Below are 26,469 nucleotides of genomic sequence, written 5' to 3' on the forward strand. Positions count from 1 at the left end.
TAGCTCTGTATGCATGGTGTGTACCCCCCCTCCACCCCCCCCCCCCCCTGGGTTTAATGCTGCACTCGTGTTCTTGGGAATACTTCCACTTCCATTTTAGGAAAGCTTTTCAGGAATTCGGTTCGGCAATAATCTCCGACGTCGGAGTTGGAGAATGGTGGCACCAACAAAGGGATTACCTCAGTTGTGGAAACCATTCTTCATTTTTCACAAAGTTTCATTTTTCATGATATGCATGGCATTAAACAAGTCCGTGCTGGATTTATTCTTTTTTAGGATGATACGACAAAGTTCAGTCAAGACCTCAAGTGAATCACCTTTGGAAGAAAACATAAAACATACTGACCAGGCTGCTCTCGATGTCTAAAAAAAACAAACAATGTAACGCGATGATGGGATGAGATTAAAAAAATATCAATTGCAAGGATTTTAATTTCTGCCAGGTTTATATCATTTGCATGTGTGAGGCATGTTCAACGAGCAGAGGGTTAGCTGGGTTGGTGAGAGATTCATCTTTTGAATCCACGATCTCTATCTGACACTGAAACGCTGGCAGCCAGAGCCGATGTAGGGCAGCATGACTCATGGTCAGATGTTGAGGATGTTGGGATATTTTTTTTTTGGGAGTGGGGGGCGGGTGGGGGGCGTGGTGATGCCTAATGTGGGATGAACTCAGGGCCAAGGACGGAGCAATAAGGTGAGCAGAGGCTCGCCGGGGCAAACTTAAACAGAGGATTGAAGTCTATGAGCGATCAGCCACAAAAAGAAAGAAAAGACGGATATCAGGAAGTGATTGTTCCTGTTTATCCTTAACTGTTTAGTTCCCCAGAGGCTCTACAGATCTATATGCACTTGTGTACTTCGCACAGGGCTGTATATACTGAATGTTTTTAGAGATCTACATCAAGTTTTAGTTTCATCACGAAATCAAAAACTAGTTTTAAAACTTAACATATATCTATAACATCGTGATTAGACCTGAGAGGACCTTTTTCTTTTCTTTTTTTTTAATCATGCAAAGCAATCTTTGTCGTTGCTGTATTCACAGTTGCATAAAGACATTAAATCTTAAAGGCATTTATTAGAGAACATCACATGCTTGGGATATTGTTTCTTCATATCAAAGATTAAATAGAAGGTATTCTTTTCTTGAGGTTAATTTAACTCTAAATATTCTTGGGTCATTCAAGCTTCATAGTGGACTAACTGATTTAAGAGTGGGTTTATGGCCTTTTTTATGTCCTGCAAATTCAATCTATGCAAGAAGAGGCTGCGGTGCATGTAGACAACACTAATGTCAAGTCCTTTAGGATTGACCCACGCCTCAGTTTGTTGTTTATTTGGGGACCATCCATTTTATTTCTGCTGTACATTTCTACTGGGACTACACACTACAGATCATGGTCTCCTGTTGCATTTTTTGCTTGTCTTTTTAAATTGACCTTTAGTGGTGTTGTGATTCATTTAAATTCATGTAATGCTGAAAAGAAAAACAAGTGTATATTGATCATAAGTAAGGGTTTTTGTAGCATACACCGACACGTTTATAACTGCAGCTCAGTTGACAGACATGTTGAGTTCTCTCGTTTGGACACTGACCTGATGGGGCTCCTCTCTTTATCTGAAAAAAAAAAAAGTTTGCATGCAACTAATAAGAAAATCGTTGGAAAATAGAACTGACACGGCTAATGAGCTCTACAGGTTTTGATGATAACATGACTGCAAGGCAGGCAGCTGCATTTTTAAGAGGCAGCAAACGGCTTTACCCTTTATCCACATCTGTTTTTTTTTTGTTTGTTTTTTAATGTTTCCACACGTCTCTTCCTCAGATGCTCTTGTGTCATGATCGCCAGTTTGGTTAAAAGTTAAAGCGAGCCGATTGCTACTGTGAGTCCAGTGTGGGATCATCGTGAATGCTGAAATGTAGTGACACTGGTACACGTAGAGACAGGACGCACAACTGACTCAGTCATGTCAGTTTACACGACTATGTCTATGGAACAGTTTGTGACATTACCTAACAGCAACCACCATACAGCCACTGGTCCCACCAGACGGCTGAGCCCGTTAGAGGCAAATCCCCTTGATGAGTTGAGTGAGGGTGAGGTTTAACTTTTCTATTGTTTCCTTCTTTCATAAGTTACATAGTCTCGCTTCAAAGAAGATCATCGTGTGGAGGATCTTGTTGCTCTGCGCTGTGGTTTGAAACACATTGGGTATCCCACGTCCGGTGGGAAGCAGCAGCAGCAGCAGCGGCGTTGTTTGGGAGAAAAGGCGATGAGTCGTCTTGTCTGTATAGACGGACAGCCTGTTTGCTGACAGGCAGCATGGGGGGGGGGGGAAGAGTAAGGGGAGCCGTGCTGCTGAATGATGGGCTTGTTCGTCCCGTTTGGCTGCGGCCCAGCGGAGTGCGGGCCTCTCTCTCTTTTTGTCCGTTGCTGACCAGGCCACTTCTCACTGGAAGCAGCCCAGGTTCTTTGTGCCGCTTTCAGCCGGTTCACCCTCGGCCTCTCACACCCACCAGATACGTGGTGGTGCAAGTTAAATGGCCGTTACCTCCTAAAGAAGTTTGATTTACATTCATAAGATGTTACACTTCCGTTTGGAATTCATCTAACATCTTTTGATGAGTCTCCAAAGGTTGTCACTTCAGTCGACCATTTTTAATCTTTGAATTTGAGACTAAAAGCTGCGTGTCATTTCTTATCCTTATTGTTTCCTCCCTTCCATCATGCACTACTCCGTCTCCTTTTTTTAACTCGTCTCTGGGCTGACGTGCTCTGCAGTGATAGAAAGTTGCAGAGCGAGCCCCCCCACCACCTCCTCCTCCTCCTCCACTCTGCTGCCATCTGTCGTCGGGATTACCTGCTCGTCCACTCAGCAGTTTACACGCAGGATCCGTTGGGATTAGTCTGCCTGTGCGGGCATTAAACTGTGCATGTCTCCTGTGTAGTCGGCTACATACATCCGCATCGTCATGCCATGACCTCACACAACAACCTGACATGTGGCGCTGTTTTAATGCTTTATTAACAGTTTGAGTTCAGGATTATTTCGATCGGACTATTTTTATCTCGGGTAGAAAAGCCATTGAGACAGCTTTCATACCATCATGACACAAAACTATCTGAGGCGCAGTCGCAGCTCTTTTAAAACCCTTAAAGTCGAGCATGTTGGGACACTCTTGATGCTTAGATTTTTTTTTTTTGGAAAGTTCTTTTAACCTCCCACAACTGCCCAGGACTTTTGACACTCGTGGAAACTGTCACATCTGACTGACCGTCATGTTTATGTCTGTGGGAACTGTTAAATAGACCAATGGCTGAGTTTAAATGTGAGGTTCATTAAGATTTTAAGAGCAGTCTCTAAGCTAAGCTTTGACATCATGGAATAAATATAGAATATATAACATTCCACCCTTTTTCTGTGACAATTTCCTGAATTTGGTCATCAAAGTTTCCCTCTCTTTGTTCAATATGTTCTTCATCGAAGCAGTTCATTCTTTTATTTTCATTGTGTCCCTCTTGGCAATTCAGAAAGCAACATTATATATATTTGTAAGTGACTTGTGTCCAAAAATTCACATGTAATTTCTATACTTTACAAAAAAATAACACCCATATCATTTCATGACACTGCCTTGCCGGTACCTGATATTTGATAATAATAAAAAGCAACATCTGATTTAATTGGTCTGATCTGATCACACACACTGACCCGACTGCATAGTTCTTTTAAACGTTCATTGGGAAGACGAGCCACATTATTTCCATCGCATGGAGTCTGGATCACCGCCACATAGTCTGATCCTGAACCTGTGAATCCCTCAGTAGGAATTATGAGACACACGGATCTCAACAGGTATTCTTTTGTCACTTGATAGATTCTTCTTATCGAAAGTCTTAAATTCATCCTCTTTGCTGTGTGTGTGTGTGTGTGTGTGTGTGTGTGTGTGTGTGTGTGTGTGTGTGTGTGTGTGTGTGTGTGTGTGTGTGTGTGTGTGTGTGTGTGTGTGTGTGTGTGTGTGTGTGTGTGTGTGTGTGTGTGTGTGTGTGTGTGTGTGTGTGTGTGTGTGTGTGTGTGTGTGTGTGTGTGAGAGAGAGAGATTCTGAACATGATCACAACTAGAATGGTGTGCTGTTTCTGTTCTAAATTATATTTTTAAAGCTTTTTGTTTTCGATATTTGTCTTGTATTTATGCTTTCTGTCGTGGCTTGTGATAACGTCAACTTTCGAAGGGTTGGTAAACCAAAGACCGACGGGAACTGCAGTTAATCAGAGTAATTGTAGAGAGATGAAGAGAACCATTTGCCTCTCAGTTTGTTTTTGTTTTAGACCGGCTGTAGATGATTCCTCTTAATATCTCATTGACCCACTTCTCATTAACATAACCACCCTCCGGTCTCACGTCTTGTCTTCGGGTCCCAGAGAGTGACCGTGGAGTTGGATGTTTCCTCTTGAGGGTTTAATGCCGATTTTACAGCTGGTTTAGTTGATTGTCCACTAACGCACACCCAGTGCATTTAAATCTACTGTATGTCACGGTGACATTTAACTCCTACATAATGATTATACTGAGAAACGTCTCGCATTACACAGTCAAAACTACAAACAGATATGCTTTGTATTAAGTAAGGATAGAATGGGAACGTGGACACCAAAATGAATCTGGGATGCCTCACTGTCAGAATTCTTATTTTTAAAGCCATCTCTCATCTAGTTAGACAACATTTACGACCATAATGGTGACCCGGAGAAGCACAGGTCACTCCTCCGTGCACAATAAAGACAAAGCAGTGACTTCATGTGTAGGAAAGGTCCCCGGTACCTCGATGGTCCGGGGGGTCCATAGTGTGTAGTCTGCCGTGTTTCTTCACGTCTTTACTGCGTCTGATCCCGGCATCGTGGAAACATCTGTTGTTCGTCGTCAGCTGCAAAGTACAGCAGAGATCTGTAGTCCTACGATCTAAAGTGGTGTCTTTTAAACACGTAGAAACAATATTTAGAAGTTTAATTTCTTCCGATATGATGTGAATGCGGCATTAGGCTGGTGAACTGCACAGAGGTTTTATCGTACAGATGTCTGATGAGCTTGAATTCTAAGCGCCGCAAACAACGGAAAGAAAAGAGAAAGCCGTGTCGCTGTGACTGATTTTGATCTGTGGAGACAGTGAACCAAATCTGGTCTCCAGTGCCTTGTGAAAAAAAGAGATCTATTTGTGACGCCCAGAAAAGTCTCGTGTGAAGGAGCAAAGTTGGCAGGCGGTGTTTACAGGTTGTGGCTGTATTTATCACGTTTATTATAATCATATCCTGAGGCAGAATTACATTTTTTGTGTTTGCTTGCAATCATGAAGAAAAGTCTCATAGTTGTTGTTTAAAATCATATCATTCATATGTTTAACTGATTGATTGCTATGCATTTACTGCTCGGATGAGAACACAACTTGTCCTTTGACTCTGATGAAATTAAGGCCTCTACAGATATATCTATATGCTATCTATATCTTCAAATTATCAAGCAAATCCCACGATGTTTATTTTCTAAGTGGACATGCATTATTTGAGGTTTAACCCCTTTAAAGCATAGGCATGTTGTGAATAGGTTTGCTGTGTTTCTGTTGTTTTGGACCTTTCATCTGTCTTTGTACTGGATGTGAATGTTTTGGAGATTTGGGTTTGACCCTTGACCTGCTGTCCATGTCACTCACTGTTCCTCCGTTGGGTGCGACCTAAACACAGCACCTTCACAACCTTTAACACTTCCTGCCCCACATTATTTTTGATAGCATTCTAATTTGTCATACATTCATATCAGATTTGATGCATCTGTCTTCATGGGTTGTTTTCTGTAGCGTGACCTTTTTTTGAGGAAATTTCTGAAATCTGAAAATAGACTGGACTGTTTTACAAAATAGCTTAAAACTATTGATGTGGGAGGAGTTATGTACTGTAGCTGGAACTTGTGAATTCAGAGCACCCCTTTAAAATTCAATAAATTTGATTTGATAGACTGTTTTGTTTTCCTTGTCTTGTCATCTGTTTTTGCACACCACCATCTATTTTTATTCTTGTTTTAAAGCCACTGAAACTCACTTTAATCACTTTCATTTGGCCTTTGACATTGTGTTCATCTTAGCCCATTTCTTTTGTTGTGAGGGGGGGATCATTTGTCTCATCTTCTCCATTTCATTTCACACGGAAGCTGGCGCTACCAGTTACAGTAAACTTAAAGCGGCTGTTATCCATATTCTTTATATCAGAAGACGATGTGAAAGGGGTTTGCTGCTATTGATGAACTTACAGAGAATCACCACCTGAATCCGCTGCTCCACTTACAGCTGTACAGCGAGTGTCTGCTCATTGTGTAGCCGGTAAGACAATATACAATGTATGTGGTGTTACAAGGTGTCAGGATGAGGGAGAATGAAATCCAGATGGCCATCATGAAGGAATTTTAGGACAATTTGCAGCAAGTAACTTTCAGAGAACGACGACAGACCACAGTCATCATTTGTGTCTGCTTAAATAAAGATTATCGACATTTTCTTCTTGCATGCTTTTGTACTTCCTCCTATTTTTTTTTTATTTTTTTTTTAATGCCGTGTGTTCGATGTCTATGCCTGGTCGTGGTGCCTTCGCTGCCTCGTTGAGCTGTAATGTGAAGTCCCGGCCACCCAGAGGCACTGCCGGCTCAACATGACGTCGGAGGCTGAAGGGAGCAGTGAACGACGGTGGAGTGAAGGTCACTCCTGCTTCTCTGATTTGTTTATCTGACACTCCAATTGAATGTCTGATCATGCTTAAATCTGTGGGTAGAATGATGCGTTTACAATCACTTTCAAAGCACCATATTTCTTTAAATGTTACACATAAAAAGCAACCTAAAAATAATAACTTCCTTTAGTAGAAGCAAATACATCAGATGGTTTAGACGCCAGGCATAATCTGATCTCCTAATGAGCCGCTTTAAAAATCTCTTTACAGGTTGCTGATGAGGATTTTTTAAATGTTTATGGTCCTCTTCAGTACGCACTGTATGTTACTGGTGTATACATTCATCGATATTCTTTTTAAACTGCATGTAACATTAAAAGGAACCAAAAGGAAGGAGTGCTTAATTGTGGGAAATTACCTATTGTCAGGTATTTGGGTGAAATGTACAGTGCTCTGCAAATTGCATGAAAATGGACATTACACTTGACAATTTGACAACATGTGTAAAGAAAGGCACAATAAAGACAGACAATTACAATATTTAAGATAAGAATCATCCAGAGGGTCTTCAGATCTTTAGGTGGTCTTCAGATTTGAAAATTTAAAATCTTTGAGGTGCAGTAAAATGAAAGCCTTGATTTGTCTTTAATCTAAACGTGAATACATTTTTAGAGTAAATAAAATGTGTTTTCTCCCTTGTTTCCAATGTGATTTTCTTGTTTAAGTCAGTTTCACGATACAATTGTATGCCTTGAAATTGACCCGTAGGAAACTCAACTCTCTCTATCTAGTAACCGCCTTACCAGCAGCAAAGAGACAAAAACGTTTAAATATTCCTGGCTCCCCCCCCCCCCCCCCATTTGATCTTTTCCAGCCCCCTTTATGTCCAAAAATACAGAGGCAAATCTGTTGCTCCCAGGCTGAGGAGACACAGATAGCTTAGACAACACACTGGGCCGGGGCAGCAGGGGGAAAGCATCCACGAAACAAATAGTAGCTGCACCACCACCAGTCGTCTGACACTTCAACTGGACCCCTCTGAAAGGTTAGTTTGACCATTCCTCTGCTCCTGCATGCACTGAGAACCTGATCTGCCCGTGCAGTACGTAATCTCATTTCCCAAAATGACATTGTGCGTGAGTTTTCCACGACTTATAAATAACAACCGCTCATGCTTTGACCAGATGAGAGGAGAGAGAGAATACGCACATTGAGAGAAGTCCTCCATGGAGCTTGATGGGACTTTAATGAGTTGCCGCCTCGGGATCTTCCTGCACCTCCAACTTAACTGAAGGACTGGCATGGAACACGGCCGATATCTTTGAAGCAAGGAATTGGTAGAAGTTTAAAAAAAGTATTTGATCAATTTCATTTTGAGGACGTGAATCGGAGAACGAACTGAAAAAAGGACTATTGAGACTGAAGGTTTGGTTTCTGATTGATCTTTGAACCAACCACCCCATTACTCATCTGACTTGAATCTCAGGGGTGGTGAGGGTCACTACAAGAGCCATGGAAGCCACACAGGGTGTTCAGGAGGTAATGGTAAGCGAGGCCCTGGTGCAGTTCAGGGCCACTTTGCAAGCAGCTGTAAGGGAGGTGCACGTGGACGTAAGCGCCTTCAAGCAGCGCACAGAGCAGAGGATCGAGGAGATGTGCATTTCCAACGGACCCTTGGCCGAGGCGGTGACCAGGCTGCAGGAGGAAAACCTGCAGCTCAGGTCAAAGCTGGAGGCCCTCAGCCGCCTGGTGGAGGGTCTGTCCGGGCTAAAGATCGAGAGGGGTCCCGCCGAAGTGAAGGGGAAGAACGTGGAGGATAGTATGGAGAACGGGCAACCAGGAGGACGGCAGAGAGGGCTGGTTTACTCTGGAAGATCAGAGAATATCCAGTCACGTCAGTCCACTTCCACATACTCTGAAACATCAGGGTCAAGTGGAGGATCAAGCCATGCTGCTGCTGCTGCTGCTGCTGCTGCACCCAGCAACACCCCAGCCCCTCATCCATGGAGAGCAAAGAGACATGCTGAAATCAATGTGAGTACTCTACAGATAATACAATTCACAGAATAAAGACTGTTACGACAAAGAGAGGAATGAAGATTGGGTGATCAAGAGGTGTAAGGTGTAGATGAACCTGGTCCCCAAGAAATGATGCACCTGTGAGGGACTCAGGTAGACCTCTCTCTAACTTCCACCTTGGATTGGGTGATGCTCTACTAAATTAACAAGTGAATAAATAAGATATTCATGCAGTAATTATGCACGCGACTTCTTAGTACAGTGCACAACTTTACTTGAAAAGGCACAAAAATAATCACTTATAAGAATCTAGATCACCACACTAGACCATGGCGGTCTGTTTTCAATAACTTTACATTCGGCCGCATTAAAGTTTACTTCTTTTTTTTTTACACGCAGTTCTAAAGTCTGTCTGAAAACAACCCCATTTTACTGTACCGATTCTATAGCAGCCTACAATGCCAACGAGCCTTGGCAGCTCTGTAACCCGAAACTGTCCGACCTCCCGTCCCAGGTTAATTGCGCTCGTCAAAACTCTCACTTCTCAAAGTTTTGCCATTGTCAGGTATGAGTCTTCAAAATGTCATAAAGGATCACCAACCCAAAGAATATGGCTGTAAGCAACTATATCCTTTATAGTGAAATGAAAACTGCTGTTTCCCAAAAATAATCCTTCATGTTCAAACCTACGAGCTTTCCTAATTCATGAAAAACCTATATTAACTGTATTATATTTATTATATTATAATAAATATATAATATATATTTAACCTCTGACTTCAGTTTCACACATTTATTAGCAGCAGTGGTAACAGCACTGCTGCAAAGGCTCTGCACCACTGCCTATATCAAATAATAATACAATATCAAGCATTATATACCTTGAATATTCAAATTATCACCATTACGGTGGTTATTTCTTTACATTGGCCCAAACAACAACCCCACCACCACACGCATTGCTTGCACCCTTCCACCATTCCCTACCCCCCCCCCCCCCCCCCCCCCTCCCCCAACTCTTGTGCTCATGTCCTGCTTTTATAACAGCAGGTCCTCCAAAGGGCACATGTATTTTGGGGTCTTTGATTTGGGACTGAGCTTCAGCACTTTGGAGCTGTTATCTGCTCAGGCAAAGAAGTCCTGAAAATTTTGGAAATAAAGTCAGATCCACAGTCAACATAGGGCATTACCTGACAAACATACTATACTACATGCTACTAACAGTGCCTGTAGTACACATATTGTGTTGTGCCGTAACTCCTGTGCTCACTCACACATAAGATAGGTATATAATAAATTACTCTCCCCTAATCGCTCCGGAATCTTGCTTGCCATCAAATCCAAGTCTCAAATCTCTGAATGGAAAGTTGACTTGCGTCTACGTCCCCGTCAATAACACCCTGAGACGGACAAACAGCTGTCCTGTCAAAACGCACACCCTGCCAACATTCCTCTCCGCTGAAATCACCGGGTCTTCTCCAACCCGTCAACCCTCCCTCTGACGTACCACAGTCAATCCCCCCCCCCCCCCCCCCCCCCCAGTACCAAGATAGCCCTCTGATTCATCACCTAATACTCTGCTTCATCATTTTCACATTCAACATCATCTTCCTTTAATATTTTTTAAATCTATTGAGGAGTGTCGTCTCCAACGATTTTTGTAACTTTCCGAAGACGAAAAGTGCGCCCGCCTCATACAGCGAGTGAAAAGCTGTGCGCCGTTATCCCAATTTGGTCTGGTCTCATGTTGTCACCAAGCTGAAGCCAATGGCAAGATGTACCACCAATGACCAATAGTTGCCAGCTCCCTAAAATCTCTGTTATTATATAAAGTTGTTGTATAAGATAGATAGATAGATAGATGTATACTTTATTCATCCCCAGGGGGAAATTTGTTATAAACCTGTGTTCAAAGTATAAGTCCAATATACACTCTTCTTTAAACTCCGTTTTTGGTCTCCACCAACTCCTGAGAAACACCTGGCTCTGTAGCTGCTCAATGCTCCACTATGTTGTTCAACTGCTCGTTGTTATCTTTGTCTGTCTGCCATTTGGTGCTGGACTGGTAGAGTAGAGTGAGTTTTAAGGTCAGGTGTTTTATATAGTCCGAGGAGAACCGTGAGACTGAATCAAACGGTAAAGTTGTGCACCGTAAAACGGAAACGGTGAACTGAAAGGTGCTAAAACGCTCCGTAGATTTGAGGGGAACAGCAGCAACGTCTCTCACATACAAGTGATCCTTTAATCCATTGTTAATATCATTATTAGAGTATCCAAATGCAGTCTTAGGACATGGAATTTATTTAATGGGAATTTTAGATTTGAAAAATTAAAAGTGGTTAAATGTATGAAATGTGCAGGTGGAAAGGTGAAACGGGTTATGTTTCATTTCACTGTGTCTTCCTGGTCATTCATCAACGGTGATAAAAAAAAAGACAAAACAAAAACGTATCTTAGTGCGTTTGTCGGTTGCCTACCAAGGAATGTTTGCATGTTTCTAAGAAGGAGGCAAAGTGATACGGAGGTAAACCCAGCCAGAGGTTGAAAGGATTTATCGGGTCAGACAGAGTCACACTGTGATATCCTACGGGAGCTATTGTGAAGCCCAGGGATCACTGGAGTGCTAATCCTCCTCTTGACGAGCAGTTGACGGGCTGGCTGAAATGGCTCTATTGCGTGTCTCTGGAAAGCAAAATGCAGAGGGGTTGGGGAAGGGGCTGATACACTTGAACAACCAAAGCATCCATTTGGGGCTATATTGGGATGTAAGAAGAGTGGAGCAGAAACTCTCGCAAAAGGACTGATTGCAAAATCTAAAATAGCGTCTCAGTGGGAACATGGGTTTGTTCACCTCAGCTGTCATTTAAGGAGAAGCTTTCAGCTGTTAACAGCTGAAGATCCCACGTTAGATTTAGAGAAGTGAGCACACACACACACACACACTGACAGATTTATCACAGAGGATAAAGGCCTTAAAATTAATTTTAGCTCCACAGCAGTCTGACAGACAAAAAGAACCATCTTTGTTTGTTTGCTGTGAGCAATGCGATGAGTGATGTTGCTACGACAAATATATAAATAGACACAGGCGCAGTTAGTGTCGTGTCTTGCATACCTCATCCTGAGATAATGGCTGGCAAAGGAAATAGGATTCCTTGTACAATTCATACCAGTCTTTTTAAAACGAATAAACCAGGTTTTTGGGTAGATTATTAGCCCCTATCCCCTCCCACTTGCATCAAGTAAATAAATAATAGAATTGCATGTTTTGTACGTCTTGTCTTTACCGATCAGGGCACTGATGCAAAAGGAGAGACACATTTTGCCACAACTGCACAAGAGGATGGGAACCCAGGTAGGTGGATGACCTGAGAAGTTCCACACATTTAACCCCACAAGCTGACAAGCCTCACCTTTGGTTGTGTTTGTCTGTGTCTCCTCAGAAATCTCCCAGCAGCCTCTCACAGTCATCACAAAACTAAGCACAGAGACCTCTGCTGTCACTAACTCTTCTAAATATACCTTGGAAACCCTCAACATGTCTGGTCAGTTGATTCCTTTACGTGTTTTACAAGTTCATTTTATGTCTTTTTGTTTTTTGTGCTAGATGAGTTTAAGGGTGCTTTTGACACCTGAGCTTTTTGTTCCATTTTTAACTGATTGGTTTGGGGTTGTGTGAAAGCTCTGGCTTCCAAGTTTACTGGAGTTCAGTTCACTTAAGTTAAGAACGCAATGCGTTGTGGGTTAAAGGTGAGTGCACACTTTGTCACGCACGGGATCAACATCGAGTCAGGCAGCGAGAGAAATGATGTGAGAAATGTCATGGACGGCCGTGGTCAAATGAGGAGGTGAAAGCCCTCAACGATAACACCGTGCTGCTGGTGGTCACACACAAAAAACACGGAAGTGTTTACGTTATTTAGCAGAATGAAGCTCCCTTATTTCTGGGAAGTTTCAGTCTGATATTTCTATCCAACAGAGAAAGTAAAGTATGAAAGCTCACCGAACCAAATGAAAAGTTCACTGCAACTTCACTCCTGAATCGCACGGAGCCTTAAAGCTCCACATGGGGACACTGTTGCAGCAACAGATGAAAGGATAAAACATTATGTCCAGAAAGATGTTCCTGTGTCATGAAATTAAGATCAGACTGGAAAAATTCAAGCTTTCAGTTTTTTTCTCCAGAATGATTCAAGTCTTTTGATACAATATCAAAAATACAACTTTAAAATGATAACCTCTAATTTATCACACGGTTACATTATTGCTGTGTGTTGCTATTTTATTGCAAACAATTACAAATGTTAATTCATACACGCTGACATTGTTTGTACCTGTAATGCTTTCTTTATATAGAAATCTAGTGCCATCTCTGACTATGATCGTTACTATCGGTTTGTTTGTTTGTCAGCAATATTAAAGATAAACTACCTGCCTGATTTTCATCAAACTTAGTGGGAAGTTGTAGCACGGGCCAAGGAAGAACCCATTCAATGTTGGTGCAGATCCAAATACCGAGGTGGATACACCAATGATTTTTTTTCACTTTTGTGAACACTGCGAGATGGGGCATGGACTTGGTGGAGGTCTGCGCTCTTCGAGGTCTCTTCTGTTTTAAGAATGCGATTTATTGAATGACTGTATTCAATTGATCTTCTTTTCCTTCCAGATCAAGAAGAATCAGGTCTTCTGACCAAACCTCATCGTCCCATCTCTACAATGCTGAAACCCAGCTCTGACGCTCCAGCTGTCCCACAGTCTCCTGCCTCAGCCCCCAAAGAAACTCCAGTAAAACCAGTAGAGTCTCCTGCTAAATGTGGTGAGAGAGAAATCTCTTTCTGTTTCTGTCACAATCTGCTCTGCCAGTGTAACCAAACCCCATTACTTAAAATCTCAACTATTCAGATTCTCTCTTTTTCAGACGCTGATGAACCGAGGCCCCATCTTCCCGTCACTGCAATGACAACCAAACCAGAGGGTCTGGGTGCCACCAAACCTGCCCAGTCTCCAGCATTGGCGCCTAAAGCGGCTGCTCATTCTACAGCAGAGGTTCCAACAGGTGAAGCGGGGGAATATTCTTTTATAAGAGGCCAGCGAGTAGGTCTTTTGTTTAATGTCACTACAGACTATTGGGATGCATTCATACGATTTGATCCTTGAAAGTATTAGGCCTTATAACTGTCTGCACATTCGTAAATTATAGACATGTCTGACAACAGTGACATAAGTACTACCACCCAACTAGTAACACCCTTAACTACTGTACTCAGAACGCCATTGCAACCTCTTTGGTAGCTGTAGAATGTATCTATGTACATTTACTCAAGTATTGTTCATACTTGTGCTTTACTTGAGTATTTCCATTTTCTGCTACTTTATACTTCTACTCATGTCTCAATAGCACAAACATGCAAAAAGCTTCACCATCTTTTGTACATAGGAGCAAAACATAGACTCTGTGATGCTTTTGCCTCTTTTTGTTGCTGTTTTGTGTCTCTTTGTAGTGTCTTTGGGTCTCTTTGTAGTGTCTTTGGGTCTCTTTGTAGTGTTTTTGTGTCTCTTTGTGGTCGTTTTGTGTCTCTTTGTAGTGTCTTTGTGTCTCTTCGTGGTGTTTTTGTGTCTCTCTGTGGTCGTTTTGTGTCTCTTTGTAGTGTTTTTGTGTCTCTTTGTAGAGTCTTTGTGTCTCTTCGTGGTGTTTTTGTGTCTCTTTGTGGTCGTTTTGTGTCTCTTTGTGGTGTTTTTGTGTCTCTTTGTGGTCGTTTTGTGTCTCTTTGTGGTGTTTTTGTGTCTCTTTGTGGTGTTTTTGTGTCTCTTTGTGGTCGTTTTGTGTCTCTTCGTGGTGTCTTTGTGTCTCTTTGTAGTGTCTTTGGGTCTCTTTGTAGTGTTTTTGTGTCTCTTTGTGGTCTTTTTTGTGTCTCTTTGTAGTGTCTTTGTGTCTCTTCGTGGTGTTTTTGTGTCTCTTTGTGGTCGTTTTGTGTCTCTTTGTAGTGTTTTTGTGTCTCTTTGTGGTGTTTTTGTGTCTCTTTGTGGTCGTTTTGTGTCTCTTTGTGGTGTTTTTGTGTCTCTTTGTGGTCGTTTTGTGTCTCTTTGTAGTGTCTTTGGGTCTCTTTCTATTCCTTTTATGTTTCTTGTGGTAATCTTGCATTTCTTCCTGATTGGTACGCGTCTCTTCGAGTGACATTTTGCTGTTACACTTCCCAGTAGGCCTGTTCAGTAAACCATCCACTACATTTTAGAGGGAAATATTATACTTTTTATTCCACTACATTTATTTGACATGGATAGTTAATATACACTCAAAGAAATGCTATGCTTATAACAAATGATGCAGTACTATACTAGTAATTCACCCAGGGGTACGCAACGTCTGGGAAATTGGCTCCACATTGACAAACTATAACATTAAAATACTCTACACTAGAATTACTGTATATTCTATAATAATATAGAGTAACATTTTGAAAGGAGCCTGCATAATGAGCCCTTTTACTATTGATACGATACATTAAGTATATTTTGCTGAAAATAAAAATTTAAATTTTTTAAATTTTCATAGGGTATTTTTTTTCTGCACGTTTGTATTTTTACTCCAGTTACTCCCTTTTCCTTAACACTTATTATTATATTCCATTTTCACTTGTGCAGGTACGTTTGGAACAAAGGAGCTAAGCTCACCATTTAGACGTGGTGAGTAGTACAATGCTACAATATTGGGTTTTTTTTCTGCTCAGATATCTTAAAATCAAAGCAAGACTTAACGATTTTTGGGAATTGGATATTCGTGTGCTTTCTCTCTTTAGACGTCACTGAAACCAAGCCACACTTGCCTCCTTCGGCTATGAGCAAACCCAACACGGAGTCTTCATTGTCTGCTACAACAGGACCGTCCCCGAGTCTCTCAGCATCACAGGACACCGTAGTAAAATCTGGGGAGTATCCCTTTAAGAGAGGTGAGTTCAACCAAGGACACAAGGATCTGTCTCTAAAATAAAAGTCACAGCTTGTTTTCAGTTTACATATTTTTTAAAGATTTCTTCCTCCACTTTTACCCTCGTTGTTTTTGTCTCACCATATCTATTCAGCACCCATTCTCAAGACACCAAGTCCCAGTCTGAAGAGAAGTGTGAGCTTTCCTCAGCCTGCAGGTAAAATACAGTAAACCGTCCTGTTTGTAACAGTATGTGCAAGTATTACAATCTATTAGTTGTAGTTTTTTTATTATGTTTGGGGTTGTGTTTTGTTTCTTTCTCTTTCTAATCTATCTCATGCCATCTCTCTTGTTCACTATGACTTCCTGTTTTTGCAGAAAAATTGCTGCCCTCCAAATCAATCATAAAATCTGGTTTCTCACCAAATTTGGACAAGTAAGTCAAGACCATGAATCGTGTTTTGTAACATGAAACAAACTTACTGTTGACTGTTGTTTGATGGATGTCCTGTTTTGTACATTAAGAGCCTTTTGGCAGTTTCAGTCGAAATGTAATTGTGTCTGTTGTCCACTGTTTCTCCAAAGGAAGGCGAACAAGATAGGGGGAGTCGAGTTCAAGCAGGATGTGATGAAATCCCAAACGCTTCCACGCTCAGGGGGGCTCAATGGGGCTCAGGCCAAGAGGGCCCTCTTTGAGAGGATGAACTCAGAGCCTATAAAGTAATTTAAAATACTTTCCATATCGTCCTAATTCATAATAGTCAATGACATGTTGTCATATTTGCATTTCTGTTGAGTAGACCAAAGGATTCCAAACCTAAACTGAAGCGCTCTCAGAGTTTTGGAGCGTCCAGCGCCAGTGGTATAAAACAGATTCTCCTGGAGTGGTGCCGCTCAAAAACCATTGGCTATCAGGTATGACTCTAAATAAAGGTGCTAAACACTATATTCAGAGCATTGATATAGCAGCAAACTTCTATTTGCTATGTAAAGATCTTCAATTGCATGACAACTTTGGCAATAGCTAGAATAGGAATGTCAAAATAAGAGAAAATGGGAAAAAGCGCAAAAAGATGATGAATTAGCTAAAAGACGCTTCCCCCTTATCTCACACTGGACTGATATTATGACAAGAAATACAATTTACTGTAAGTGTGACTCAAGAACTGAATGAAAATAAACTACATGAAGTATTTAGTGTGATGACGTTACCGTCTTTCTTTCAGAACATAGATATCCAGAACTTCTCGTCCAGCTGGAGTGACGGGATGGCTTTCTGTGCTCTGGTTCACTCGTTCTTCCCTCTGGACTTTGATTACAACACGCTGGAAGCTGCAAACCGCAAACACAACCTCCAGCTGGCCTTCAGCACCGCCGAGTAAGCATGGCTAAGATTGACTGTGTGAGGCTGTGAGTGAGTGAGCGTATACTTTGATTACACTGAAGTACATCTGCAATCAAATTCGAGGTACCTGGGTGATATTTTTAACATTTTTAAAAAGTGCCACGGTTTAGTTGACTGGTAGTCTCTCAGCCAGTATTTGGACATTCAACATTGAATCAAACAGGTGCAACACTTTGTCTGTAGGACAGTACAGCACGGCCAAGATTTACATTAAAGCAAGACTTTAATTTAACTGGTCAGGCACAGAACACACAACACATAACCAAATTGTCATTTTTACACTCCGTACAGTTGTACTGATTAAAAGAAGATATATAACGTGAGCTTTAGAGTAGCTAGTAGGGGGATTTTTTTACCTATGCACAGAGCCAGGCTAGCTGTTCCCACCTGTTTCCAGTCTCTGTGCTAAGCTAAGCTAATATAATAAACCGATGGTATCAAGTTTCTCATATTACTCTCTACCAGAAGGCAAATAAGCAACTTTCCTAAAAAAGTCGGACTTTTGTGATAAGGCCATTGACTGGGGACTTTACTTGGACTTGACTTGTATGAACTAAAAGACTTCTCAAACCCGAACAGAGAGAGTCTTGGCTGGAGCGCACGTGTTTGGATGTGCTTTGAATGATCGCATCTTCATGTCAGCATTGATGTCGTCTTTAATAGATAAATCTGTTGGACTTCTTTATTCTTTATATACATTTTATATACTTCTGCGTTTCAGGGAGCAGGCTGACTGTCTCCGTCTGATCGAGGTGGAGGACATGATGGAGATGGGGGACAAGCCAGACCCCATGTGTGTGTTTACATACGTGCAGTCCCTCTACAGCCACCTGAAGCAGTTTGAGTAACTCTGTATCAGAGTAGATGACCCAGTCTAGATGTTAGTAACCACAGTGTGTCATGAACACTTTGAATAAGCTCAAAATTGGCCTCTTGCCAAGCAAAGTAATAGAGAACCACTGTTGAATCACATAAACACAGACTTTAGTGTTAGACAAATGTTTTTTCTCTGCCAAATCAGTTTTATACTGTATGTGTGCAATCACCAGTTTGCCCCATTTCCTTTAGAATTTGTGGTTGACTGACTTTGATTCTTAAAATGCAGCTTCTTATAACATGTATTGTGACATGTGTGGCTTTACAAGATGCACGTTGGTTTTTATGTGGTTCTCAAATCAATAACAATGCTGCAGTTAAAGAAGGGAAGATTAACACTCTTTTTAAAACTAGCTTGTGATAGCTGACAGCTGCTGTTGACCAATCAGTGTTTGGCAACATGAGCAATCTTTACAAACCAAAGAGTTATGAACCAGCGCAGAGATGCTCCAGTAACAATAAGAGTCTTGCCTGAGTCTTGCAATGTGGCGAAATAAAGCTATTTTCTAATCATTTTCATTTTTATTGTGAAGTTTTTACATCATTGTGGCGAACTTGCAGAGCAAGACTATTAAGAGGTGGAGTGTGAGTGTAACTCTTTAAATGGACGATGCCAGAGATAGTAGTTGGCTTGACACCAACAGAGATTGCAGTTCATTTTGGTAGCCCTTCCTGTGACGCTCATATTTCTTTATAAACGTATAATGTGTGATATTCTGCTCATTCTGCTTAATTATAAGAACTCATTCATATTTAGAATTCTTTATAACAATAATCATAACACATTATGAAGCATTATATCATGACTTATAAGGTCACTTATCATAATACTTCTGAATATCTGTTTACGCACTGACATTTGTTTTTGCAAAGATAATAGTGTCTTATAATTCCCATTGTTGTAGTACATTCTGATCATTTTTTATAAAGTATTATAATCCCTTGTAATGCATTGTAATGTGACTATAAATATATCTAAGTGCTCATTGTTTGTTTAATGTAAAGTGAACATTTATTTACAATGTTTTGTGTGTTCGTCTTGCATAGGTTTAATGATATATTTTCACTTTCCTTAAGCAAACAATGACAACTTGGAGCAACTTATAATCACATGAAAATGCATTTTAATAGAGATTATGAGTTTTTGGCCGTCATGGCAAATTAAACTTTTTTTAAATTTAGATTTTCCTGCAAACTGTCAGAAATAATGCGTTAATTAAATAAAGCTCCATACTTTATAACAGTGTTTGTTGCCATCTACTGGTAGAATGCATGTAGTGCAGAAGGTTACTGATATACTATATAATGATTTTCATTATTTCTTTTACTTAACAAATCTTCATTTTAACTATGTTAATTTCCCCTCCCTGCATGTGTGCTTAGATTATTCAATAAATTATTCCATGAGAGAAATAAAATATTAGGGGGGGAACTAACTTTCAGTTTCAATTGTTTCAGGTATGTTACTATATCGTAATAGTGTTCACATCAGTTGTAAACTTCACTTTAAACTTTTGGTTTTGACAATCTCACAAGTCAATTTGAGATCACAACTTCTTGCATTTTTTTTGGTTCGTGTTTGACATCACAATGTTTGCTTTAGTGTAAAACAAAAACCTTACATTAGACTCACAAAATGCTGTGTTAAACTGTTTAAAAGCTAAATAGGAGCAACAACAAAAAAATCTGCAGAAAAGTTTTATTATGGTGCGTTTACGGCCTCAAAGTGGTTAGAACATTTACAGAGAGCTTTTCAAAAAGGTTGCTTTAACCCACCACGTTGTTGTAAGTTATTTTAAATATGTTTAGTTAGTAAACTATTGGATTAAAGACATGCTAAATGTGCTGTAATCTTAAAAGATGTCGAGTCGTATCGTATCTACAGTGTTTTTTTGCATCGCTTCCCATTGACCAGGCATCCCTTCCGGTAGATGAGGTCAACTTTTCCCTAGATCCGCCATTTCAGTCCCGGAGTTTCTTGTTGCACATTAGTTTTGAATTCATTCTTTTGTCATTTTAAACGTTTAAGCAGTCCGAGTATCAGGATTTCGTGGTGCAACAGAAGTTCCGTCTTCTTAAAATTGAAATTAGTCGTGGAAGTTTCAAAATATCGTGGTATTATAGCGTTTTTTTTCCACGGGGAAACGTTAGTCAACCAAAGTTTTTTGTATGAGTTGCGGATAGGGAGAGGCGACGAGGGGAAAAGGCCTCAAAGCCTCGGACTGGATTTCACTTCACAGCCATGGCCGGTAATTTTGATGCCGAAGACCGCTCTAGCTGGTACTGGGGGAGGCTAAGCCGCCAGGAAGCCGTTTCTCTTCTACAGGGACAGAGACATGGCGTGTTTCTGGTGAGAGACTCGATCACCAGCCCGGGTGACTACGTGCTGTCCGTCTCGGAGAACTCCAAAGTGTCCCATTATATCATCAACAGCATCAGTAACAACCGGCAATCTGGCTCAGGTAACGTTGAATTGTTCGTCACGTAGCAAGGTATATGACTGAACCCGCTACACTCGTTGAAACTGACGTTAAAATGTGTATTTTCATAGTGAATTGCTTTGATTTTAGCCCCATTTACGTTCCACTCGTCAAGCCACGCCAGACGCCCTTTATGAATTCACCGATTTAACTCGATCTTGGTAAATCTGAAGATATAAGCCTATTATCACATATGTTTTAGTATTCCCAGTGTTGTCGGAAGATACGCTCAAAGTCGGCATGTATGTAATAAAACAATATTCATTGATTTGGAACAAAAAGCGAGATCTTTTATATGTGGTTTAATACACTGCTCGATACCGCCCACCGGAGTGTGCTGGACCGTGTAGCAGTTGGCTAACAGGCTAGCTACAGAGGAGTCTGTCTGAAAGTGTTGCAACATTTGACTGAAATTAGACTTAAGGTTGCCTTGTTTTGGTTAATCCTCAAGTATCAGATGTAAAAGCTGAACATGAAAATATAAAGTCCATCATAACGTAACGCTAATTTTGTATACATTGTTTGGGTGACGTAAAGTTAAGTAAGTTACTTTTTAAATGGAGTTTGGTATTACTTTGCCGATTAGCTAGCTAGCTACCAACCAATCGGGCTTTATTTTTCATTGATTACTTTTTCCTGGCGGAGGATATAGGCGGTATTTTGGTCCTCGTGTAAGCAACAGGACGGTGGGCTGCTGCTGCAGGGTTTGAATGAAACTGGGCAGACTGGGGTGTCACAACTGGAGGATGACTGGCCAGCTTGGCGCTTCTGGAATGTCTGTGATCCTTCTTGTCCTTTCAGGGCTTCCTTATTATTGGGTCTTTTTTTCTTCTTCGTCCTCCTATAATAAAATCATCAATTGTGAGCCATTATTGGTATGAAAGGTACCCAGTATCTATTACCCAGTATCTATTTGAACTAGAGGAAAACATGGTGCCAGAGTTTAAAACAGAAACTAGCAGTATGATGTGCACACCAACTTGTTTACAGAGTTGTACGGGCTATTGGCACTCCATTTTGTAACACATTTTGAAAGGATTGGGCAATACAATGGAGAGATAGATGTTTTTATTATCTTTGGTTGTATTAATCAATGAGCACGATTGCTTTATGGTAGTCTCTCCAAACACAGCACTCTTTGGTTGCACTTCTCAGTGTGTAATTAATCCAGTTATGTGAACTCAAAGTTAGAGCAAGCCTGTCAGTAAGTGTGGCCCCTGTTGATCTGCCCAAGAGCATTGGTATTTGTTTGATTGTTGATTTCTTTGTTTTTATTTTTTTACTTTAACAAACTAACAATGTCACCCTCTCTCTGCCAGGTTTGGCTCCCCCTCGGTTTCGGATCGGGGATCAGGAGTTTGAGGCGCTGCCAGCCCTGCTGGAGTTTTATAAGATCCACTACCTGGACACCACCACACTCATAGAGCCCATCAACAAGGCCAAGCACACGGGATTCGTCAGTGCCTCTGCTGGCGCCCCGCTGCAGCCAGACGAGGCGGAGTTTGTCCGAGCGCTATTTGACTTCCCGGGTAACGACGAGGAGGACCTCCCCTTCCGCAGGGGGGACATCCTGCGGGTGCTGGAGAAGCCAGAGGATCAGTGGTGGAACGCAGCCAACCAGGAGGGCCGAGCCGGCATGATCCCCGTGCCCTACGTGGAGAAGTACCGGCCCTCCTCGCCCACCGCTACCGGCCTGGGTCCCCCTGTTGTGGGGAGTGGACAGGGGGGGCAAGCGGGAGGGGTGGTGGGCAGCACAGACGCAACAGGGGCCCCTCAGACCAACCCTCTGGGGGACCCCGGCCAGTACGCTCAGCCCGTGGTCAACGCCCAGCTTCCCAACCTACAGAACGGGCCTGTCTACGCCCGAGCCATTCAGAAGAGGGTGCCCAACGCCTACGACAAGACGGCACTCGCTCTGGAGGTAGCAATCCCACCCGCCATTCATGTTCTCCACGGCTGGCCTTCTATTCTCTGTTTTCTCCATGTGCGTCTCAGCTGTGGCAGTGTAGATTGTCCCGATTAGTTAATGGCTTACTCATGCACGTGATCGTGCACACAAAGTGTCTTCACAAATGCAAGTTGACAGCGCACACGAAGACACTGGCAGTGGAGATGGCACTATAGAGAAGGACAGACGCAGATCCTTTTTTTTTTTTACAATGGCACCTCTTCGTGTACTCGTCTCTTTATGGCCCATTGGGTTAATGTGAGCGTTACATTGTACATTCATCACCACTGGAGCCCACTGGAACAAGCCGCCTTGTTTTAGTATTAAGGGAACAGATAAACAGTGTTTGCTCAGATTAGTATTGAAACGCAAACGATAGGGGAGGTTAATAAAGAGAGGTTGGCATAATCTGTTGAGGCCGTCCCACGGTAATCTAAACTCAAGTGTCTCCACGTCTCACACACACACACACACTTTGACCGTCTCGCTATTAACAAGCTGACGGTTAATGAGCCTAACATGCTGACTTACAACTCAAAGACTCAATGTTTACAGCCTCTAAAGAAGGATTGTTGTGCACGTTCTGTTCTGTTATTTAAGTCATTTCAGCATGTGAACTTCTGCTCACACGCTAGCCAGTAGCTAGTGATGGCTCTGATGCAGGATACTTTGGTATATTGATGGTGGTTGTGTCTTCTTTCTATCAAAAGTCTCCCAACTTGTTTTCATCACAGTGATGTGTACAGTCGGTCTGTTGTAAACTCAGGAAGAGCTGCAGGAAGAGTAGTTTTACTGTTAGAGTAAATGCAATAAATCTACCACACACACGGTACCAACTTGCAACACAGCCAGCTCTTAAATTCCCGTCTGTTTATCTGAGTCTTCTCAAGAAACACGGATGCCACCATTTTGTTTGAATGAACAGTTGGAAGAGTGTGTGTGTGTGTGTGTGTGTGTGTGTGTGTGTGTGTGTGTGTGTGTGTGTGTGTGTGTGTGTGTGTGTGTGTGTGTGTGTGTGTGTGTGTGTGTGTGTGTGTGTGTGTGTGTGTGTGTGTGTGTGTGTGTGTGTGTGTGTGTGTGTGAGCACAGACCTGATGACAGTGGGTTTATGAACCTGCTGTTAAAATAGCTCACACGATATGTGTGCAGCCTGCTTCACTATATACTATTAGTAGGAAACACTGAGAGAGATTCTCAGCGCTGTGCACAATGCTCTCACTGTAGATAACTACGAGCAATTATTCCGTAATTAACAACTGATGATGTTATTTTGAAACTAAATCTTATTTTAAGCGAGTTGCAAAAATGGTGACGCAGCTGTCAATTAACCACTATTGAATCTTTGTGGTTTCTTTGATTGTGGTGAAAAGATATGAAATAGCCTCCGCTCCCGTAACAAAAAAATGGCCGCCGCGAACACAATGTCAGGCTGAACGAATGAAGTGTGACAAATTTCAATTCAGTGTGATCATCTAGCTAAGATGGAAGGAGTCTCTGAACTTCTGGCAGGCGTGTCGGCGGTCAGACAAGCGGTGCCGCACTTTTCTAACTAGAAACTAGGGAGTCGATGTGTGCGTTAGCTGCCGTACGGATGAAGAGGGGTCAGTCAATTATATGTCGACGCTGTTCTTTCTGCGGGCTGTCAGACATTGACCGTGTATTGATATGTTCGACTCGCACAAACCGATCCTGCCAGTTATTCCAAATCCGAGAGAGAAACGGGGTCTGTGTGTCATGTCCATGCATTCATCCTTTTCTCTTTTCTTTTGGTCACCTTGCAGGTGGGCGACACGGTAAAAGTAACCAAGATCAACGTGAACGGCCAGTGGGAGGGTGAGTGCAAGGGCAAGCGAGGCCACTTTCCCTTCACCCACGTCCGGCTGCTGGAGCAACACCATCCCGACGACGAGAGCTGAGAAACTCTCCCAGCACGCCCCTTCTCTTCTGGTCATCACGTCATGCTCGGAGAGACAAAGGATTTATACAAGCACACACTATATGAACCTATGAGCTCAACACGAGACGTGTTGGTGGATCTTGCCTGCTGTCATTTTGAAGAGTTTACACTACGGTCAGACTGATATCGGTTCGCCTATATGAGCGTTGTTTCTTTTTTTTTAAGTCGGCATCACACACTGTTGGCTCGCTGCTTGACTACTTCTCTGAAACCAGCAATTAAACATGCCTTGCATTCAGATCGATGGTGGCATTTATTGGTTTAGTATTTATTCATGTTGCATTTAAAGAAGCACAATTTGTGTCGTCTTAACCAGATGGTAATATTGATTCATCTTAGCCTAGCGTAGCTCCACAACTGAAAGCAGCCGAGTCGATAACTCCAGAGCCGTTTTATTTGTTTATTAGACACTGTTTAAAGAGGCTTACACACCTAACCTCTTTGTAAAGAAGGCGTGAACATTAGGATTTCTGTCCCACTCTGATGTATTTTAGCAGTTCATTATAAAGTGTATGAAACCTACCGACCGCACTGACTATCCCCCCCCCCCCCCCCCCCCTTAATGTTACAGCACAACACTCCCTTTTCTATCCATCAGGCATCCTTTTTACCACTCGAGGTCCCGTTGCAGTGTCGACTAATAATGCTTATAATCCTGACTTGCTGTTAGTTATTGATTTCTCCTCGTGGGTCCATGTAGCGCTGATGATGCGTTCACCAGAACTGTCCAATCAATGAGCTCCCTGTCAGTCCGTGTCACTTCATGTTTACAGTCTTTGGTGCTCATCCAAGTTGGTGCGTTGGAGCTGCTAACCCTAAAATATTCAATCGTTTTTGAATGCAATAAAAGGTTATCGGAGATATTCAGTTCAAATTGTCATGTTTAAATATTGGCAAAATGTCAGTTTCTATCCAAAATGGGCAGTATTAGACGGCAGGAACCGATATCAGTCGAACCGTAGTCCACACATCTCCATCCCAGTATTGAAGTCTGCAAACACACACACAGCAGAGCCGAGCCACTCTTCCCCTCCTGTGTTACCCACTGCATTTGATTCATACAGAAGGGAAAATCAATTGCACATCGGGAGACGAAACACTTGGCTTCTCTCACAGAATCATGAATCAGAGAGTTTTTGTAGTGCCAGACTGTGAACCGTACGGAGTGAGACGAGCAAAGACTTTTCCCGATGACTCCGTCTTGCAGAGAAGACGACTTCACCAACGTATTACACCAAACACTACACACACACACAGTCTTTTGTTTTTGTACCGAAAGTGGAAAATATTATGACCGAACACATCTTACATGCTAAATACTGTAAACATGTTTTTCCTACCTTTATATTTTTCTTTTACTTGTTACCAGAGACACATCTGTTATTTTATGTTCCTCTTTTAAAACACTATTCAGCGTCAACACGGATGACTTCACGTGAGACGGTGTGAAAGAACAAAATGAGGCCGTTTTAAAAGATGAGCGAGGTTGGGGGATTTTATGTATAACTGGTAAAAACAGACATGTCTGCACTGTCGTTGCTTGTGCCATGGTTCACGCATGGTTCATTGTTTCTCATCGGCCACATTGAATACACATGCTATTATTACAAAAAGCTTCTTTTTTTTTTTTTTTTTTTTACAAATTGAGCATTATGTGGGTATGACAATAAACCATGAAATGGTCTATGGCTGCTCTCGTGAGTGAAATTTAATTTTCCGATACCCTTCAGATTGGACCTTCTTCCTCTAAAGCAGGCAGAGCGATCGCTGACTCGGGATGTTCTGGACGTTATCTCTGCTGATGAGATGACATGCAAATGTTTGTAAAATGTAAACGGCGATGAAGCTGATGTAACGCTGTTATCAGTGACAATAACACTGTTTTTAAGTAAAGAAATCATCCTGTGGTCATAGTCTTATTATGTATTATAGTAAACCTTATACTCTTGTGTATCAACTCTACCGTGGTACATAAATGCAATGGAGGCTTCTTGTATGATGGACATGGTAAACCACAGCAGGAGTGATGAACCAGGGAGGAGCTGCAGAGTTGCGTCCTCTTTACCTCGTGTGTTGTATCAGAGAAAGTCACCTGAAGCCTCGCGGTTCCATCATTCATCCAGTTTTGTCTTTGATATG

General features: G+C 41.9%; 2 protein-coding genes across 4 annotated transcripts; both read left to right on the forward strand.

Annotated features, from left to right (window-relative positions):
• The first annotated feature begins 9 nt into the window (after positions 1-9).
• Positions 10-18,460, forward strand: LOC142960727 (uncharacterized). Of its 3 annotated transcripts, XM_076102711.1 has the most exons (14): positions 10-7,762; positions 7,902-8,751; positions 12,031-12,091; positions 12,180-12,281; positions 13,406-13,555; positions 13,658-13,795; positions 15,382-15,423; positions 15,537-15,686; positions 15,819-15,881; positions 16,043-16,100; positions 16,250-16,384; positions 16,465-16,579; positions 16,891-17,042; positions 17,791-18,460. In XM_076102711.1, exons 2-14 carry the CDS (start codon positions 8,230-8,232, stop codon positions 17,915-17,917), a joined length of 1,815 nt encoding a protein of 604 aa, XP_075958826.1. In that variant the 5' UTR covers positions 10-7,762; positions 7,902-8,229; the 3' UTR covers positions 17,918-18,460. The 3 variants fall into 3 exon arrangements, with proteins under 3 accessions (XP_075958826.1, XP_075958825.1, XP_075958827.1); XM_076102710.1 differs by having other exon boundaries at positions 10-8,751; XM_076102712.1 differs by lacking the exon at positions 15,382-15,423 and having other exon boundaries at positions 10-8,751.
• A 1,446-nt stretch (positions 18,461-19,906) lies between these two features.
• LOC142960075 (adapter molecule crk-like) lies at positions 19,907-26,018 on the forward strand. The gene is made up of 3 exons (XM_076101677.1): positions 19,907-20,407; positions 21,745-22,346; positions 24,155-26,018. The coding sequence occupies exons 1-3, from the start codon at positions 20,188-20,190 to the stop codon at positions 24,287-24,289; spliced, it is 957 nt and encodes a 318-aa protein (XP_075957792.1). The 5' UTR covers positions 19,907-20,187; the 3' UTR covers positions 24,290-26,018.
• The last annotated feature ends 451 nt before the right edge of the window (positions 26,019-26,469 follow it).

The sequence above is a fragment of the Anarhichas minor genome, unplaced genomic scaffold (genome assembly GCF_050575085.1).
Source record: "Anarhichas minor isolate MPS153535 unplaced genomic scaffold, ASM5057508v1 ptg000027l, whole genome shotgun sequence".
Lineage (NCBI taxonomy): Eukaryota > Metazoa > Chordata > Actinopteri > Perciformes > Anarhichadidae > Anarhichas > Anarhichas minor.